Source organism: Astyanax mexicanus, chromosome 19 (assembly GCF_023375975.1).
Source record: "Astyanax mexicanus isolate ESR-SI-001 chromosome 19, AstMex3_surface, whole genome shotgun sequence".
In the NCBI taxonomy this organism is placed as follows: Eukaryota; Metazoa; Chordata; class Actinopteri; order Characiformes; family Acestrorhamphidae; genus Astyanax; species Astyanax mexicanus.
This window is the reverse complement of record NC_064426.1, coordinates 28,339,154-28,359,481: the sequence shown is the minus strand read 5'-3', so window position 1 is coordinate 28,359,481 and position 20,328 is coordinate 28,339,154. Positions and strand designations below refer to the sequence as shown.

The following is a 20,328-nucleotide window of genomic DNA, read 5'->3' as shown; positions in this document are numbered from 1 at the left end:
GTACAAGACATCCCAAGTTTTAATATAAGCTTTATATCATGTATTAACGTATTGTTTACCTCATATATCCTTGTTTTGGGTGACTTTTTCAACATTTCCACTGTTTCCAATGCTCCACGACTGACTACATCTTGTATTAACGGTCAGAATCTCAAGAAATTTGTATAATTTCTAACTCAAACGGTGATTATTAACTCAAACCAACTGCCATTTCCTAATTATCAGACAGACGTGCAAATCCCGCAATCTTGCCCCTCAATGTTTAACCAATAAAAAACAGTCTTTTCTAAATCTGCCTGGATACCACTGAGGGAAGATTGCTGATTGGATAGATTTCCAGAATGTTTCTTATAATCCAGTCAAAATTAGTCAAAAAGTATCATTAAGATTAATTCTGTCATTCTCACTGAGGGTACATAAACTACAAATATTACACATTTATTTAAGTGAGAATAACAAAATTAAAATTGTAACATAATTTAACACTTAGCATATCCAATAAAAAAAAGTATCTTCATTTTTGTGGATTTTTTGTTTACTACATAATTTGACCAGGCAATCAAAAATTTCTTGATGACAGACCAATAGAAATACTGGAAAATGACCCAGATTATACTCTTTTTTTTTTTTACATTGACTTCCATTGAAAGTTTAGAAGGGTTTTTTCTCTGTAATGTTGCTGTTTTGGAGATACTTAAAAAAATATAAAATATAATAAAATATATATTTTTTTAACTTTTCTGTGCCTTTCAGACATTTAAACTGACATGTCAAAAGTCATGGGATAGTAGTGTATAAATTCATCTTGGAAAAACAAAAATGGGTTTTAAGTGTAGCACCTGTATAAGTTGTGTGTTGCTATCTTGTAAGTGAGGTCAAACAGTGACCAACGACTGTTTTTAAGCCTGTATGGCAGATGGCATAGTCCCATGACTTTGGGCATATCAGTGTATGTAGAGTTTATAGTCTCTGTAGTGATTGGCTGGCTGACCTCATTCAAAAGGGACTCTTTTTTTTTTTTTTTTTTGGCTAAACATTTTGTCACTTTACGGTACATCCTGTACATTTGCACTCCTGGACACTACTAACACTTAACATAAATACAATATTTTCTTTTTCCTTATTTATTATGTTGTACCGCACCTATCCTTCTATCTGTGGTTAGGTTACTTACAGATGTTGTATAGTTTTGTATTTATATATTCTTTGACCACTGTAGTAGGTAAGATACATATCTTAGGTTACAGCATTTTTTTTTATTTATATCTTATAAGGGATAGTTCATTTTTCAAGCCTCAATTCCCATCTTCTATAATCTTATATTTCCTACTGTCCCTCCCCTATTATTGTTGTAAGGTGTTGTTTTGTGCAAATGCTACTGGCTGCTAAATTTCCTTGGGGATCAATAAAGTAATCTTTCCATCCATCCATCCATCCATCCATCCATCCATAACTTTAACACAAATCTATAACAACTGTTGCTGCCTAGAGCAACACAATTCTACAGAATTTTATATAAAAAAAATAATAATTCCAAAACAATCAAACCCAACAGCACAGTATATATGATGAACAAATTCAATCCAACAAGAAACAGATACTAATTTCCTGGCACTAATTGCCACGTCTAAGCATTTTTTGTGGGAGAAAGACAATGCTCTGTGTCTAATATTCTGCTTATTCGCCATCTACTCAAAGAGGTGAGTGGACAGAAATGCAGAGCAGGCCGGGCGAATATTTCCCTCTCGGCCTACCTGCCAGCAAGACTCTGGCAGTGGGGAGCTTGTTTACCCCATAGGGCCAGACGACCTTGGACATCTAATCACTGGACTCTACAGAAGAAGCACTTACCTTGCAGAATTGCACTTTAGAATCCCAAGAGGAATCTCTATTGACAAATGCCAGAGAGGACAGCATTGTAATAGCTAATAAGCAAATGCTTTAGACGAGCATTACATTAAAATAAAACACTTCTTACTGAAACTTGCGTAGCACAAAAACAAGAGACCTCTAAATAAAAATATTTCTTTAACCACATTAAGCCTGTTGCGTTAGCAACATCACATATCCCCTATTTTTCTTATTTGCTAATTTATAGATGAAGGCAGCCATAATACATTTGATTTTTTTTTAGAGTAAAATGAATTATCTTCATGTGCCATCTAATTTTAGCTTTTTGATAAAAAAAATATATCAATGTGTCCAAATCCAATAAATCTAAATTGAAAAGTATAAGCCAAGGCATTTGGAAATCAAATAGCATCATTAATGCAAAGCACAAAAACCACTAAAGATTACAAACAGCAGCTATTTGAGGAGTATCGATAGCCTGGTAAACATTTGTGAATAAGTAGAATGCCAGCAGCATGGTATAATTCAGATATCAATATTCATAACCATATTTCAACAACGTGAGCCTATATGTCATTTAATGTCTATGTAACCAATATACTACATAATATCTAAAAAAAATAGAATATCACTGAAAAAAGATGTATTACACACAGAGTGATCTATTTTAAGCCCTATCACTTATATTGTTGATGATTATATTGGCTGTTATGGCTTACAGCCAATGAAAACCCAAAAATAGTATTAGAATATTATATAAGGCCAATTGGTAATTTTGGCAGTGTGCCAAGTCCTGCTGGAAAATGAAATTAGCATCTCTATAAGTTCTCAGCAGAGGGAAGTGCTTCCAAGGTTGGACTTGATAAAACACAGTGGACCAACACCAGCAGAGGGCATGTCTCTCCAAACCATCACTGATTGTAGAAACTTCACACTAGACCTCAAGCAGTTTGGACTGTGTGTCTCTCCACTCTTCCTCCAGACTCGGGTTCCTTGATTTACAAATTAAATATAAAATTTACTGACGATCAGTGATGGTTTGGAGAGACATGCCATCTGCTGGTGTTGATCCACTGTGTTTTATCAAGTCTAAAGTCAGTGCAGTGTTTTCCCACAAAATCTAACAGCACTGACAACTTCTATGGAGATGCAGATTTCATTTTCCAGCAGGACTTGGCACACTGCAGAAAGTACCAATTGGTCTCATAAAATACTCTAATTTTCTAAGACACTGATTTTTGGGTTTTCATTGGCTGTAAGCCATAATCATCAACAATAAAAGAAATAAACGCTTTAAATATATTACTCTGTGTGCAATACTTCTATATAATATACAAGTTTTACATTTTGAACTAAATTACTGAAATAAGTAACTTTTCAACTAAATTTAAATTAGTAAATGGTTTCAGTTGGCTATTTGCTGGTTCTAACATCTACAGTCAGTTTCCCAACTCAGGATTAAAAGCCTATATATATATATATATATATATATATATATATATATATATATATATATATATATATATATATATATATATATATATTTTTTTTTTTTTTTTTTTTTTTATGGAAAATCTCCAGTCAAAATGCTGTGTAAAACCAGGACTAAACTTAATCCCTGTCAATTAAGAAAACATTTTTTTTATATTAGTAAACATGAGGGGTTAGAAACTGTGTAACTGTCCACACACTATCATTGGCACCAGCATGTGCAGTAACGACCTGACAGGAGGGAAGCCAGAAGGAGGGAGTGTGAAAAAAATGGTGGCAAGGTGAACAAGGCTGTGTGTTATGGCCCAGATCTGCCAGGTGAGCCATTCTACAACCCCTCCATCTATCGCCTGCTGATAGCTCAGCTGTGAGCTACAAAAAGCATCAATCTGAATTAGGCCAGCCTGTCTCGCACTGTTGGCTTAATGCAAATTAAAAAAGACAGAAGATACAAATACAGAAGTCATACTGTACATCCAAAACCTACATCCAAGAGTCTTCTATAAAAAATCACATACAAAAACACATAGGACAAAGTATAGAGTTTATAGAAATCTGACACAAACAACAACCTGTAAAATACGAGCAGACGTTTCTGGTTGTCCTACTTGTAATGTAGTAGCATATCTGTTTTCAACAGCTGCATAGGAAGTCCTTTGAAAGAAGAGCACCCTGATGTCCATGCAGCGAATCATTCATACAGTATCTCTGACAGCATCTTATTTAACGAAAAATAAATAATAAAATACACACATAGTGTAACCATGCACTGTAACACTTCTGGCCGTAATCTTTTAATTTCTATACCTTCCTATTTAGCATATCTAGGATGCAACAGTGTGGGAATTGTGAAATTGTGGGTCAATTTAAATTAGAAAGGTTTTTTTCATATACAGTACTGTACCTGTCATTGCAGATACAGATGGTGATACATAAACATTTACAATTTTAGGGTATTATTTAACAGCCAGCTGAACTGCCTTTATGAAGAAATACAACCTTCATCTTTTACAACTAATGGAGTCAGTTTAACTAGGGATGTCCTGATCAGGCTATTTTTTTTTTAACTTCAATCCAATTCTAAGTCTCTTGATGCTGATTATCAGCTGATACTGATCAATAAACAGCTTGTATAAACAGCTAGGTAAAACAGAACACTTCCATTATAGTTCTATATAGTTTTAGATATTATGTTTTAGGTTTTTGTGCTTCACTGAACAAATGGTTCCATGCTGCAGCCTCTAAACAAACTCTTTTGAGTTTTCTTTCTAAGAATTGTGCTGGCTGGACCACAAAGCAGTGTTGATGCCTTGAGGACACCAGATGGAGCTCTGAACGCTCTAATCTGGACGGGATTAGTGTCTCAGGGAGTCCTGAGATCATTTTCTAATTTATGGGGGGGGGTCCTCTGTCATTTTATTCACGTCTGGAACGAACATGTATATGTTTTTCTCAGACGTCCTCTGAGAAAATTACAGGCTGAATTATCTATTGTTTTTCGCTGAACTCCTTGGTGCTCCGGTAATTTTAGTCCCGTCTGGAGTCAGATCTCTGGGTTTCATCTCCTCGCGTTCAATAAAATAGCTATTTTTCCACTGCCACACACTGTAATTACACTTTGGGCGCACGTTTCCACGGAGATCCACGGACATCCAAGTAAAGACAACAGTGAGTGGAAATGGACGAGCTACTGAACACGATGTCACGTGACCAAGAAAGCCGCCAAAAAAAAAAAAAAAAAAATCACTGGTCCTCCTGTTTTTTCAATTGCAGTCCGGATGCAGGAGTTTTATCACTGAGTAGACGTCCCCCTGAGAAACTAATCCCGTCCGGATAGGGCTAAATACTTAAAACTGGACATGAATCGGGATTTAAATAGCTGATACCCGATCCCTTAAAATGTGCCTGGATCAAATCAGAACACCCTAAGAATCATAAACACGTCATGAAACATTGGCATGAATTATTGGTCAAATCTATCCATCTGTCAATATAGTTTAAATTTCAACACAACGTGCATTCCTACAGTTCCTATTTCAAATAAATGTTTCTAGGAGCCTTGTCCTAGAACTATAGAACTATGCAACGGCCAAGTCTGAAGGGAAAATTAACAATAATAATAATAAAAGTCAGGCTAATTTGGTGTCATTGTCTGCAGCTAACTCGATTCAACACAGCAATTATGAAAAAATTGCTTAGTGCAATTATTACATTTGCACAAATTAAGAATTCAAGAGGCCAAGAGAGACCAATTTTCCTCCTTTCAAGTGCAAATTATTTGGAATACTCAAGACAATAAGGCATAATGAGAGAACAAACTGCTACCATAGGCAAGCTAGGTTTAAAAAAAAAAAAAAAAAAAAAAAGTTCTTTGTTCAAGCCTAGAGGCAACAATGAGCATCTCCTTGGGAGACTGCATTTCCCAGAGTTCTCTGATTCAACAGAGATTCTTCTCAGACCACCACCACTGTCTGAATCTCCATGTCGTCAGGCGATGCAATGACATACTGCTCCTGCTGCTGCATCAACTCTACATCTTCAGCAGCCACCATAGTGACAGTGGCGTGCTGCGTCTCCACAGCGCCCTCTGTGGTTGATGTCGTGAGGATGGTACCGTCACCGATGGCGTTGGCCAAAGTCATGGCCACCTGCTCGGTGAGGCTCTCGGGCGTGGCGATGGTGATGGTGTCGCCGCAGTCGGACACGCTGGGGCTCTCGTTGGCACCCACGTTTCGTACGATGATCTGGTGGCTACCGTGCGACTGGCTCACGATCTGCTGCACCACTTTCATGATGTGGCTGTCCATCTATGAGATGATGTAACGAGAATTCAGTTTAGTTATTCTGAGGTACATTTTGAATGAATTTAATTAATAAAATAGAGCACTTACTTGATTATGACCATCCTGAATAATGGACACCTCTTCGCCTTGGTCTGCTTCATCAGCTGGTGTCTGGAAAGTGAACGTTTATTTTCAAATAAATGTTTAAAAGGAAAAAAAAATTCTACTGAAGGTTCAGTGAATATGCATCTCAACTAGTGCTGGGCGATATAACGATATCGATTTGTTTCGCGATAATTTTTCCCTCGATGACGATGATAAGCCTGTGCAATAGAATTCGATAAACATTCATTTCCATTGCCGTCTAAGTGGCGCGGCAAACAACGAAAACACAACGTGTAATCAATCCAGAAGACGCTGGAGCAAATTAATAAATAGTTAAGAAAATTGTAATAGTTATTCTCATGCATGCAACAAAAAACCCTAAAGAATAGTGGAGTATGGCCCGACACACGCAAACAACCATAGTGTTTGGACTTTGGGAATAAACGGCCGCACTGTTCAGCACGTTTTAAATAAATTTTAAGTAAATTTTAAGCACTAAATGTAATTAATTCAATTTATATTAGGACCTCGGGGCAGGTGCTGCAAAAATGTGTATGTGGGGCGCGGATTAAAGGAAGAGGTTTTTTTGCGGAGCGGTAACAGGACAAAAACACCTTAAGAATGATGTCTAAATGACTTTCCTCTAATCTAATATAATTTAACATGGTTTAAGGATATAAAATAATTTCTAAACAAACGAACTTTTTAATATTGAGCTTATGGCCCAAGTGCAAAAACACAAAATCATTTATCATTTAGATTATCTGCCTGAACGCGAGCCCGAACCCGAGCTTGAACGCCAGCCTGACTCAGGCGCTGCATGAACTCGGGCCGGTCGAGAACACCGCTTTCCTCTCAGATTAGGCGGAAGAAAATGGTCTTTTGTAATGGTCTTTGTAACAAATCACACTGTGATTTTTGTGATATTTCCCCAATTACAGCTCAGCTGCGCGTTTAAAGCTCAACGCATGAATTAATCGGTGCGCTGTGCGCCGCGCGTGCTCGCGGGGGATTTGACGCGTCTGTCAAGCAAGTTAATGGACCGTTTTGGGGGCAGAGATTAAGAAGTACAGCAGGTACATCTCAGATTTGTAGTTTAATGCTCTACTAAATTACTGGCTTTAAAACTGGCTCATGATATGGTCGGTTCTGGCTGGATTTTTTCCTGCCTACAGGCTGCATTTGACGGAAAGCAGCTCCTCAGTCAGACAACAGTGTCAGCATACAAATCGTGTGCGTTTCCTACAGGACAAACCATTTAAAAGTGCAGATAAACTCATTAAAAAATCACACAGTGTCTGTCTGGCTTAAAATACTTTTAATAAGGTACAACTTTTAAATTAATAAATCAACATTCATTAAAAATCCGTGAGAAGTTCTGTATGCTAAATGACAAGCTAAGCTAATAAGCTAATAACATTTAATAATAACAGAAAAATAGATATGAATTTGGAAAATAACCAACTAAAGTGAGCTCAAAATACAATAATAAATATAATCTAACGAATTTCAAAATATAAATTAGAAATATTGAACTTCAATATTAAATTCAACTTCAACTACAAAAAACGCAAGGACCGATAGAACATAACGAACAGAAAAAAATAAATTTGAAATTGGAAAAAAAGTTCAAAATGCTAAAAGAAATAAAACCTAACGAATTTCAGAATATAAAATCTAAATATTGCACTGCAGCAGTACAAAAGCCTAAGTGCTTAAACAAACAAACCAAAAAACAGCCTATCACAAATCATTTTTTGAGCCCGACCCAGCTGAGGAAAAGGTGGGAAATCTTTTTTTTTCCGGCTGGGTCTTGGAAAACTTTGTGGTGAATTAAAGGGGCCGAGTTGCAATTTTTGTTTTACTTTAATCAGTTTTTAATCCGTCTTTTTAAAAACAAATATTCCAATATTGGCTGCCAATCAGTGCCCAATATTCTGAGCTCAAAAAACGCTATTCGGGCCAGCCCTACTAATCTAATATAATTTAATATGGTTTAAGAATATAAAATAATTTCTAAACAAACGAAATATTTAATATTGAGCTTATAGCCCAAGTTTTTTTTCAGTCATGGAAAATTGGAAAAAATTGGAAAAAAGCCCGAGTTCATGCAGCGCCTGAGTCAGGCTGACGTTCAAGCTCGGGTTCTGGCTCGCGTTCATGATTAATTTGTTTTTTTTAAAAACTAATATTGGAATATTCGCTACCAATTACTGCCAAATATCCGGAGCTCAAAAAATGCTATTCGGGCCAGCCCTAATAATTATGGAGATACAGAAAAAAATATTGTGATAAAACTTCCATCACTCCCTTATTCTCTCACTAATAAAAACAAACCTTTAAGTGTGACACAAAGTGATTTGATTTATATCGTGATACATATCGATATCGACTGATATGGAAAACTATATCGTGATAAGATTTTTTCCCATATCGCCCAGCTCTAATCTCAACTAGATTTTAATTTACCTGCCAGAGCCCGACCTGATTAAACACCACTTGCTATCTTTATTTTATATAAAGCTATGGCATAATGATCAAAATAAACTTAGTTTTTTTTTTTTTAAAGTTGCACAAGTTAGAATGTTATAATCACACAGCTCCTCCACTGGTCCTCATTACACACTGGACTTGCAGCGCTGTGCGTAGCTGTTCTTAATAAACATATTTCTTAAATAATGAGTCTATGCTTCTTCAGTGTTGCAGTGATCATTAACATCATTTTGAACAGATTTTACTCATTCAAAAAGCCCAAAAATGATCTACTTTCTAAAAAATGTCGGGTTTAAATCAGGCTCAGTCTCGGGCAGAACATGAACAGCCTCAGGCTGGATTTTTTGGGCCTGATCTAAGCTCTAGTCTCAACACCATCCAATTCTGATCTTAGTGAGAGTAGAGACCACGAGAAGAAAAGGATAACTAACAAGCTGTGTACTATATTTGTATTAGGAGTGGGAAACAATGTTTGTATCCAATACATATAATAAAAAGGCTGAAGCTTTGGACGTACAGAAATGCACAATCAATCCACAGTTGGAAAAAAGTTCTAATGTGTGAAAATAAACCAGCGTTAATGAGTTCCTCTTCCTAAACAATCTTTGGTGTGGACTTATTTATCCAGAACAAGTGTTTAAATGGACATTTCCCACATTAAAATTGAATTGGACCATTTTAAGTTGTAAAAGTCACCTGAAACTTGTAACTGTTTTACTGGAAATCATGTAAAAGTTCAGTGAACTCACTCCTATGATGTACTCCTGAGTATCAGCCACCACAGAGGAAAACTCCACCAGCACCGTGTGTGGATCGTCGGTGATTATGGTGGCTGCCACATTGTCTGCCGTCTCCTGCTGCTCCTCAGAACTCAACACCTGCTCTGGCTCCTTCTGCTGCAGTGCAAAACAGCCCCCTGAAGCAAAAGCACACAACACACCAAACACACTTACTGTCTGTGGTGGCACACTGAAACTTACAGGACTGATCGGACACCTCTAGCATAAAGTCCTACCTTTAGAGCGTAAATGTCTGTTAAGAGTTCCGTGTTCAGCGAAGCCCCGCCCACATTTGGAGCATTTAAACGGTTTCTCGCCGGTGTGGTGCCGAATGTGGCGCACAAGCGCGCCCTTTTCCCGAAAACCTCGTGAGCAGTGTGGACACACAAATGGTTTATCCTCACCGTGCGTGCGCTGGTGGACCTGGAGTGCGTTCTGAAACAAGATCACAGCCAAACAATCTATCTCAATTTATATCCAATTACACCACAGTTAGTTCCAACAATGCTTAGTTCTAACACTCATTACAAGCAACAGAAACCTACTTCCTTGCCTACTAACCCTGGTTGTCATGCATTTTGGCATGTTCTCCTCCACCAGTCTTACACACTGCTTTTGGATAACTTTATGCCTTATACTCCTGGTGCAAAAATTCAAGCAGTTCAGCTTGGTTTGTTCCTCTTGATTATATTCCAGAGGTTTTTAATTTGGTAAAATCAAAGAAACTCATATTTTTTAAGTGGTCTCTTATTTTTTCAGAGCTGTACACACACACACACACACACACTGTTAGAATATTAAAAAAAGAATAAGTAGCATAACAATAGAAATTAAGTGCCTTGAGAGCAGGTTTCCTTACAATAAAAAATGTGTAGCTTTAGACATTCAAGTGTCAGTGTACTGATACTGGAAACAATGCCTTAAAAAACTTCAATTAACTTAACAAAATTTGGAATTCTGTTAATATTTACATGGCTTGTTTGTGTTGAAAGTGGTTGATTTGTTCATTATCACTGTTTCTTACATGAGATCAAGTGTCATGGTTAAAAAAAAAGTTCACTTATTCATCAAATCCTGGCAAATTGACCTTCTGGTTGTATTAATTTGTATCATAAGCCTTACAAAAGGCTAGAAAAAAAATAGCATGCCAACTCCTTTATAAATCTCCTGAGACAGATCATGGATTCTGTGAAGTCATCTGCTCCTTCTCACCTTCGTCTTGTAGCTCTTTTCGCAATAACTGCAGTGGTGAGGCCGGTCACTGGAATGTGCCCGCATGTGTTCCCGCACATGCCCGATGGCTTTGAACAGCTTGCCGCACTCACCACACTTGTATCTGCGGTCGCTCACGTGCATCTCCATGTGCTTCTTCAGCATGTAGCCGGTCAGAAACTCCTTCTGACACGTGAGACACTTAAACGGCTTATAGCCTGCCGAGAAAGGAAGACCCTGGCCTAATTTACAGCTGAGAACAATGAGTATGGGTAATGTCAGGAATATATGGAACAAGTTTAACTGAGGACACTGAAGGAAGTGACAGAGAACGTTCTGAATATAGGCTGGAACTTACCGACATGGCCTTTGATGTGAATGCGCAGGTGAGATGTTGTTCTGAATGACCGATCGCAGTGAGGGCATTTGTGGGATTTGGGTGGCGCTGTTTCTCCTCCTTCTTTCTCTGAGGAATCCTTCAACACAAACCAACAAAGGATTGAACTGAGAAGCTAAACCAGATTAACAACAACAAAAATTCAAAAACAACTGAGAAAAGAGAAATTTCTCACTTACCACAGTCTCTTCCTCCAACTCCACACACTCCTCGGTCACCTGAATCTCTGTCAGTCTGGCCTCAGCCTCAGGAGAACTTTGCAGGTCTTCTTTAGGTGACTGTGCTTCCGCCTGCACTGCCGCCTCTGCGGCTTGGTTTTCCAAAGCAATGCCTGAATCAATGATGGCCTGGCAGATTAAACCGTCTCCCTCCACAATGTCTTCAGTTTGAGGCTGCGACACCACCTGCCAAAGAAAAAAGAAAGAAAAAAAAGGAGTAAATAAACATGTTTGTTTGCTTTCCTAGACCTATATTGGACTAGCCAAAGCACAATATATAATTTATATACTAAATAAGACATATAATATCAGTTTCAATTCACTCATATTAGACATATAGCAGCACTCTAACGTGCTAATATGCATATGGCTAACACATCAGCCTGCTGTCAGGCCATTATATTACTGCCAAATTAGGGTGTGCCATATCGTATCATAGGCAATAATATCACAGACATGTTTTATTATTGTGATTGATATTATACCCTGAAATATCGCGCAACATCACCCATGCCTAATTATCACATCAGTGTAGTACTTTGTTTTTTGCTGTTTTTAGCAAAAGAAACAATCCACACTGTTCTCATTTTCCATAATATTTCTACTAGAGACTACAGAGATTATATCTGTTCAGTCTCATTTATTTGACTTTAATCCTGGATGTATAGAGATATTTGGAGTGCATTATTATTAGTATCAATGACATTCTGGATCATTGACTTCTTGTTATGTAAGGTAAATTAGATCAAAATACACTATTGTCATTTTTCATGTCTACCACAGGCACACTGCATCTGCCCAGCATCATTAACTGTACTCCAATCTTGGATAGGGTGAGTGTTTTATTGTTGACCTCTGGTGAAAAGTGGTGACAAATCCTGTGAGTGTTTGTCCAATATGAAACATCCCTTGTTTTAAATAAACTACAACTTGTGTGCAATTTTTACCACATTGTTTTAGTTCTGACCTCCTTTTTAGTGAAAGACCGCCCATGAGTGACAGTATCTCACAATAACAGCTCTCTGAACGGATCTCTGTACAAGTAAAACTAATCTGACTGTAATCTAGCAATTAATCAGAATCTATAAAAAAACACCAATAACTAAAGTTGACAACTCCAGCCAATTACCCAATGCATGTTTTATGTGTACAGCCAAAGACTTCAATCCCTTTTAAGCAACACTGTAACCAATGCACATTACAAACGCAAAAAAAAAATTAACGCTTGATAAGTTAATACTGAGAAATATAGCCCCCCCCAAAATGTTCCCAATGATACTAAATACACTGCCTGGTCAAAAAAAAAAATCTCCACCTGGATTTAAGTAAGTAAATGATGTGGGGTTGATGCTGCAGTTGGTCTGCAGGTCTAGGTTCAGCAACAGTATGTGCTGAAAGAATGAGGTCAGCTGACTACCTGAATATAGAGCAGGTTATTCCATCAATGGATTTTTCCTTCCCTGATGACACGAGCATATTCCAAGATGACAATGCCAGGATTCATCGGGCTGGAATTGTGAAAGAGTGATTCAGGGAGCATGAGATCATCATTTTCACACATGGATTGTTCACCACAGAGTCCAGACCTTAACCTCACTGGAATCTTTGGGATGTGCTGGATGGAGAAGACCTTGTGCAGTGGTCAGACTCTACCATCATCAATGCTGCTGCAAGATCTTGGTGAAAAATTAATGCAACACTGGATTGAAATAAATCTTGTGTTGTCCTTGTGTGTGACCTTTTTTATTGACTAGGCAGTGTAGTAAATGGAGCACTCTGCTGGCCAGTGCTCTAAGAGCACAGACATTTGTTCCCTAACAAAAAGGGAAAGCTGTAATACATGACGTAATAAATGTTTATACAACACATAAACCATCATCAGACCTGGTGCAGTTGTCCTAGGTCTTCCACCACCTGTATGTGAATGCCATGCTGGGCAGCCTCCACCATACTGACCACAGGCAGTGGCTGCTCTTTCTGAGGGTGCACAGCAGCCTGCTGCACTTCTGCAATAAAACAATACAAATAAACACACACACTCAACACCAAGTCAACAGCAAGAAGAACACACTCCAAAATAGACTAAAACAAAAGTATTGTCTCTACCTGTGCGAACGCCATATTTGCTGACGAGGATCTCTTTGCACTGGCTGTAACGGATCTTCTCTGTGCAGGGAGTGAGGGACTTCAGGTGTCTGGTCAGTGCACCGGACTCTCTGAAGGAAAGACCGCACTGATTGCACCGGTAAGGTCGTTCATCTTATAAGAAAAGAAAAAAAAAGAAGATAATTTTCACTATAAAACAAATATATATAATTTAAATACACAGTTAAGTATTTATTATTTTAATTTTTGTTTTGTTTTTGGAGTTACACATAAACACTGCCCCTTTTTTCCCCCGCAAGAAATAAAGTCTATAACAATCGAAAGTCACTCTTTGAAATCTGAGAAAAAAAAAAAAAAATCAAGACTTTATCTTAAAATTACTCATTACTAATCTTATTTTCTACTTTTTTATTTTACAATATTGTCCAGCCCTACAATGGTCTATATCATACAAACGCAACAACAAGTCTTTGAGCTTTTAGGCCACATTTATTAAACAGCTTTGATCCATCCTAGATAATACACTTTCTGTGGGTTTTCTAAGATGTTTCTAAAACTTATTTTCGCACTAAAATCCAAACTCCTCCTCCATACCTGTGTGCCGCCGTTTGTGACGAATCAATGAGCCCTTGGTCCTGAATGCTGTATCACACAGCTCACACTTAAAATCCTTTCTGTCTGTGTGAGTGAACAAATGTGTCCTTAAGATATTTGTCTAAATGACAGAAAAGAACAAAAAAACAAAGGTCACTCTAACAGGAAGTCTAGCATTCTACCCATACTAAACATATCTAATAGCAACATACCGTTTTAAAAGTCTTCTCACAAATATGACAAATGTAGCGTCCATCTGCTGTTAGCCTCACAACAAGTTTAGTATTATCTGAAGTCTGAACATCTCCATCTTCACACTCTGCCAGGTCCTTTGCTGAACGACGTCTCTTTCTGCTTGTAGTAGTGCTGACCACATTACTTCCCTCGTCTAAGAAGAAAGAAAGAAAAAAAATCTATATTAAAAAAAGCTATGTTTGCATCCACAAAGGTGCTTAAATAAAGGCTTATGTACGCTAAATATAGAAATAAATAGGGACTTCTGTCCTTACTCTGCATTCATTTAATTAATTTGTCTACATTCTATGAAAATTTGAGTCTCTGGGGGAAATGAGAAAAATTATGGCAGCAATCTTTACATCGTTTACACTTGTTTACACCAAGGTCTCTTTTATTTTTTCTGTAATTTATGATTTTTTTAACAAATATACACAGTGTTGTTCCATGCAAAAGACACCATTATAATGTTTGCGTTTTAGGGCTGGGAGGGTGATTAAACTACTGGTTTAATGAGATGATCAAAATAGGATAATAGAGATTACATTTATACATATAAAAACTGCCAGAGTAAACCTCAGTATTTGCTCCAGTCAGAAATCTGTAGAGAACTCTTATGTGGCAGTTTCATATTTTACACTTTCTAAACTGTTCTATAAGGAAGTCCGTGTTTTTGGACCGTGTTTAATATAAGCTGCATGTAAGGTTGACAGAGAAAAAAAAACTAATAAAATTGCAAATGAATTGCAAACTGAACTAAACTAAAAATTGTAATTGAGATTTGCTCATATATTTAAGACTATTGATCTTTTTTTTTAAAATATCACCCAGCCCAAATGTGTTCGTTTTTATAACGTTATAATGAAAATCAGACTCTCATGTGCAAGAGCTTTTACCTTTAATACATGAAGTATACATTTCTAACAACTCCACTGTAGTTCACAGGCCTGAACTACAATGGATCATTCTAAAAAAAATCTTATTAATTACTGTTGGACAGCACTACAAAAAAACAGTGAATTTATTTGTTCAGAACACATTTATTTTACATGTGGAAAAACAAGCACCTACCTGGTTTGCATTTCTCTGTTTCATCTGAAAGATGCTCTTCACTGACTTTCACCTCGGGGGCAGCATGTTCACTGGGACCATTCGACTGATACAAAACATAAACCCCCATAAACATAACATGTGTTAAGTATGGAGTTCTGACATTATAATTAAAAATAAATAAATAAACTATGTAAAAAGTAACTTTTTATACAAATTTAACAGTAACTTTAGAGTAGTGCTGGGCAATATAAATCAAAATAAATCAACACCACAATTAACTAAACAATTTATCATGTTACCATTATTACACAATTATTTTAACTAATGACAATGAAACTGTTAAAATTGCTGGTTATAGACTCTGAATGTCAGTTTTGTTTAATTTTCAATTAAATGCCCAGGTCTATTTTAGAGCGAAATAGACAACTGACCTTTGGGTCGTGCACAGGACGCCTGCAGCTCCGGCTGAGCTTGTGCTGAATGAAAGCATCCAAAGAAGAAAACTCCTCTCCACATCTCCCACATTTGTGAACATCTTCTTCTGTGGGAAACCAATTTCCAGAGTTTAAACAAACAATAAAGCAATTTAATATAGTAATGTAATACCATTGACACAACAACTCATATTTAATACAGTCAACACTGTTACTGGCCAGAAACACTGGCTCATTTGCAACATATCCTTAGTTATGACAGGGTGCCTTCGTGTCTATGCTACCTTCTGAATTGAAGAAAAAAAAGCTATGTCCAAGACTTTTACAACTGGCAATAGTAAAGACAGTTTGTAAGGTAATTTCTCTGCTCACCCTTGGACCTACAGGATCCCTCAATCTGTTGCTGACACACCAGAAGTCATACTTTAACAAGAGGGTCCTGATGAGTGTGCAATATTTTGATTTTTCTGTTTTAACACACATGCTTCAACTCACAAACTATCTGCCAGGTGTAGTAGCTTGCTAACTAGCCATTCGTTAGCTAATCTGGCAAGTAGAATGGGTTTTAAAGGAGGTGTGTTAAACAGAAATCTACATATAAATCTACACTTACCTGGACCCTGTTATACCTAGTCCTGGTGGGCTGGTGTCTACCAATCTGGCCATTTACATTTGGATTAATTTTCAATTACTTGTAGTTATTTGAGGGTCTAGCTAGCAAGAAGAGGGTTGTTCAGTATGTCATTTAAGGACTTTAACATTAGTTAATATGACAGACAGCATGCTGTGGGAAACTATATACATCTTTTAAAGGGTCTGTGACATATATGTCACGATGGGCTCTTTGAGTAAACACCTCCTTTAATTCAGCTGCTATTTGACAGGTTTATTAACTTTTAGCTAGATTAGCTAGCCTAGCTATCTAAAATCACCAAGCTTTGGTTAACAGCAAACCCTCAGGACCCTCCTGTAGCCAGCTAGGACTATTCAAGCTAACTAGCAAAGCTAGCTAATTAGCTAGAATTACACATATTGAACACTCACCAGGACCCTGGTAGTTTGGTGATTTTTTTTTTTTTTTTACACATGCTTCCTTTTCCAGGTTTAGTTAAAAGTTCATCTAGCTAGCTAGATATATTAACTATTTGTTAGAGTTAGGTTAGCTAACTAGTTGGTCTTGACCTATCTAAAACAAAAACACCAAGCTGATTGAAACCAACCCCTCAGGACCCTCCTGTAGCCAGCCAGGACTATTCAGGCTAACTAGCTAATTATCTAGAAATCAACATATCGAACATTCACCAGGACAGTTTTGTAGCTAGTCCTGGTGGGGTAACGTTAGTGTCTATCACAGTTCATTACTTGAAAGTCTAACTAAACTAAATATGGTTCTGGTGAATGTACAATTTGTTGGTTTCACGGTTTACACATATCTTCTTTGTCAGATTTATGCCGACCTTACACCTAACGATTTTCAAGCGATTTCACTGTCCCAGACACATTTCCAGAGTCGGGATAAAATCATTTAACGTCTTGGTAGAGTCGAGCTGCGGTCGCGTCATCTGATGGTTTAGTGTAAGGTGGTTAGAATTGAAGGTTTAAGTCCGTTTTTTTTCTCGTCCTGCCGTTAAGGTAAAATCAACGGTGTTTATTATTATTATCATAAGTCTTGAGACTTGACTGACGCAAATAGTGACTGGACCAATGTCAACAACCAATAGGAGAGCTGCGAGAAGCCACAAGGTAAGACTATTTATGTGACTGTTCACTAACGATTTGAAAAATAACACATTTTGCGGTTCTTACTTTAATATGTACAGTAATTTAAACACAGGTTTTATTTCGCACTTTTTTTGTTATTTTTGATACAAATAAGTTTGAAAAATACACAATTTGCAGGAACGAGGTTCTTTATTACATTAATTATATGTAAAACAAAAGCAAATGTATAGCAGTGAAACTGATTCTTTACTATACAAGGTTGTAGCAAAAAAAGGGGGCGAGGGTTGGGGGACAAAAGTAGTGAGTGACTTATAAACCACTTTCTTTATATACGCATTATTTGTAACTTAATATGTAATATGTATTGTATGTAAACTCCACTAAAAGCAAGATGGGAATTAATATCAGTCTTTGTAAAATCTTAGCCTGTGAGTAAAAAGTCTGTGGCTTGTCTTTAGATGTGAGAGAGTGTAGGACTTTAGTCTATTCAGAGTCTTTTTAAAGTCGTATATTGTATGGGCAGCATTAGTAAATAATTTAGCTAGCTAGTTAGCTACCCTAACTATTTGCTACAGAGCATTAGCTAAGTAACTGGAATTATTTTAGCTAACGCTTGCTAACTTAACGCATCTAAAATCACCTGTGGTAAACACAGGACCCTCCTGTAGCCAGTTTGGATAATCTAAGCTAACTAGTTAGCTTGAGTACACTGTGTTTAAAACAGTCATTAGAGTTAGCACTAATTGTGTAAACCTGTAGTAAAAAACTGTTTTTTTTATTTGGTTGGTTAGCAAGTTAACTAGCTGTGTGTTATGCTCATTAAAAATAAACCAGAGGCACTGCTAACATTAGCGCTGCTAGTTAGCATAACATGCTAACATGACAAGCCCTGAAAGTTTTCTCGTTAGCTTTAGCATTAGCCTTAGCATTTAGCCGTAGCATTAGCAGGTTCAGTGAGCGGGTGCAGCGCGTATCGCCGCGCTGAGCTCCCGCTACTGTCCGCAGCCTCCCCGCAGAGCGGACAGCGCGGAGCGGGCAGAACCGAAGCTGCGGGGTGTGCGTTCGGGCTCGTTTCGCCGGTTTACCTTCGTCCCCCAGCGCGCTCTGGATGGTGATGACGCTGCCGCGCTCGGTCTGCGCGCTCTCCGTTTCTGCCGTATTATTATTGTCTGCGCTCATGTCGTTCCAGCTCGCCGTCCCTGTCGCAACGATACAGCCCTGGAAAACATGGCGGATTTACGACCTCGTCGTCATAACAACAAAAGGGCAGGGCGGCTGTAGCTGAGCGCTATCAGGGTGCGGCCTAAACGCATGAACTGCTGACTTGCTCCCTTGCTGCCTACTCTAAGTCAATGGAAAATAATTGCGAACTTTTTAATTTCATAAAAAAGGTGGCCTGATTTTTTTTTTACTGCAGTGTCCATTTGCGGTAGGAAAATTACCAATACATCAAAAAAGTTATATAAGGAGTCTCTACTTTTTGGTCTCTTATTTACAAGCCCAATATTTCCCCTCAAACTTGCTTAACTTGGAATTACAAATAGGAAATATCTCCCAATTATGATAAAAGCTTTTTTAAAAACTGTTACGTATGCAATATTTTACTTGTAGGCCAACTGCTTAATCAGAATGGTAATTTCCATCAACACTCTGTTCTTATACATGAGTACAACATTGTTTAGCGCCAAAAAAAAAACCCCACCTGGATTTAGGTAAGCAAATAATGTGGTGTTGATGCCGCAGTTGGTCAGGTCTAGGTTCAGCAACAGTTCAGCAACAATGTGCTGAAAGAATGGACCAGGTTATTCCATTAATGGATTTTTTTCTTCCCTGATGACACGAGCATATTCCAAGATGACAATGCCAGAATTCAAGGGTCTGAAATTGTGAAAAAGTGATTCAGGAAGCATGAGATCATCATTTTTAGACATGGATTGTTCACCACAGAGTCCAGACCTTAACATCATTGAGAACCTTTGGGATGTGCTGGAGAAGGCTTTGTGCAGCAGTCAGACTCTACCATTGGCAATGCTGCTGCAAGATCTTGGTGAGAAATTAGTGCAACACTGGATTGAAATAAATCTTGAGACATTGCAGTGTATCATTGCTGTCCAATGAAAAATAAGCAACTTTACCCAAGCAAGATAAAACCTTATTAACTTTCAATGGAAGTCAGTGTAAAACGAGTTTATTTCAGGTTATTTTGGACCTTTTCGATTGGTCTATTTATCAAGAATCTAAAACAATGTAAAGAAGAGTTTGAGTTCAAATTATGCAGTAAACTAAAAATCATTGTACAATCATCTTCAATATGAAAGCAAATAATTGATAAAACAGCTGCTAGTGACTTTTATTATATGATCAGACTAAATATTTTTGTAAACATCTGCTAGCCTTTGCAAGTAACTATTTTTGTTTGGCTAATATGTTGTCCCAGAAATAATTGCAATTGACCATATACTGTAATTTTAAGAACAATTTATTCCACTGATGTAATGATAATAAAATAGCATAATAATGTAATACCCTCTTGACGAACAATTTACTTTTAAATATTTAAACTTTTACATAAAAAAGGCTTAGCAGCCCGAATAAATAATACTAAATTAAATGAAACTGCTGTTGGCATACTGGCTCATTCATGTTAATAGGCTCTCCAGTCTAAATAAACCCAGGGGGCAGCATTGAAGCAATGCCTCTATACTGTATGATGAGTAGATGAAGTAATTATCATAACAGGCCTACAAGCAGGAACTATTGTACATTCTGTAAATACACCCTTTATTTGTCTGACGCAGAGTTTTTCAGTACAAGTTATCTGTAGATCTGTCTCTGTGTCATGTGGGTATCTGTGCT

The 20,328-nt window shown here is 37.4% G+C and overlaps 1 protein-coding gene across 2 annotated transcripts; it reads right to left on the bottom strand.

Moving 5' to 3' along the window:
• Positions 1-5,709: 5,709 nt before the first annotated feature.
• Positions 5,710-18,708, bottom strand: e4f1 (E4F transcription factor 1). 2 transcript variants are annotated; one of them, XM_049467845.1, is made up of 14 exons: positions 18,558-18,708; positions 15,748-15,857; positions 15,335-15,419; positions 14,242-14,417; positions 14,030-14,150; positions 13,436-13,588; positions 13,214-13,335; positions 11,291-11,515; positions 11,073-11,190; positions 10,715-10,956; positions 9,739-9,937; positions 9,473-9,639; positions 6,234-6,296; positions 5,710-6,149 (listed from the first exon to the last, which is right to left on the bottom strand). In XM_049467845.1, the coding sequence occupies exons 1-14, from the start codon at positions 18,649-18,651 to the stop codon at positions 5,796-5,798; spliced, it is 2,229 nt and encodes a 742-aa protein (XP_049323802.1). In that variant the 5' UTR covers positions 18,652-18,708; the 3' UTR covers positions 5,710-5,795. The 2 variants fall into 2 exon arrangements, with proteins under 2 accessions (XP_049323802.1, XP_022517813.2); XM_022662092.2 differs by having other exon boundaries at positions 10,715-10,932; positions 18,558-18,707.
• Between the last annotated feature and the right edge of the window lie 1,620 nt (positions 18,709-20,328).

Coding starts and splice junctions, on each gene's coding strand:
- e4f1 (XM_049467845.1), bottom strand. CDS start 18,651: ATGAGCGCAGACAATAATAATACGGCAGAAACGGAGAGCGCGCAGACC. Junction 15,858..18,557: donor GAGCGCGCTGGGGGACGAAG/GTAAACCGGCGA, acceptor GGTTTCCCACAG/AAGAAGATGTTCACAAATGT. Junction 14,418..15,334: donor AACAGAGAAATGCAAACCAG/GTAGGTGCTTGT, acceptor CTTTCTTCTTAG/ACGAGGGAAGTAATGTGGTC.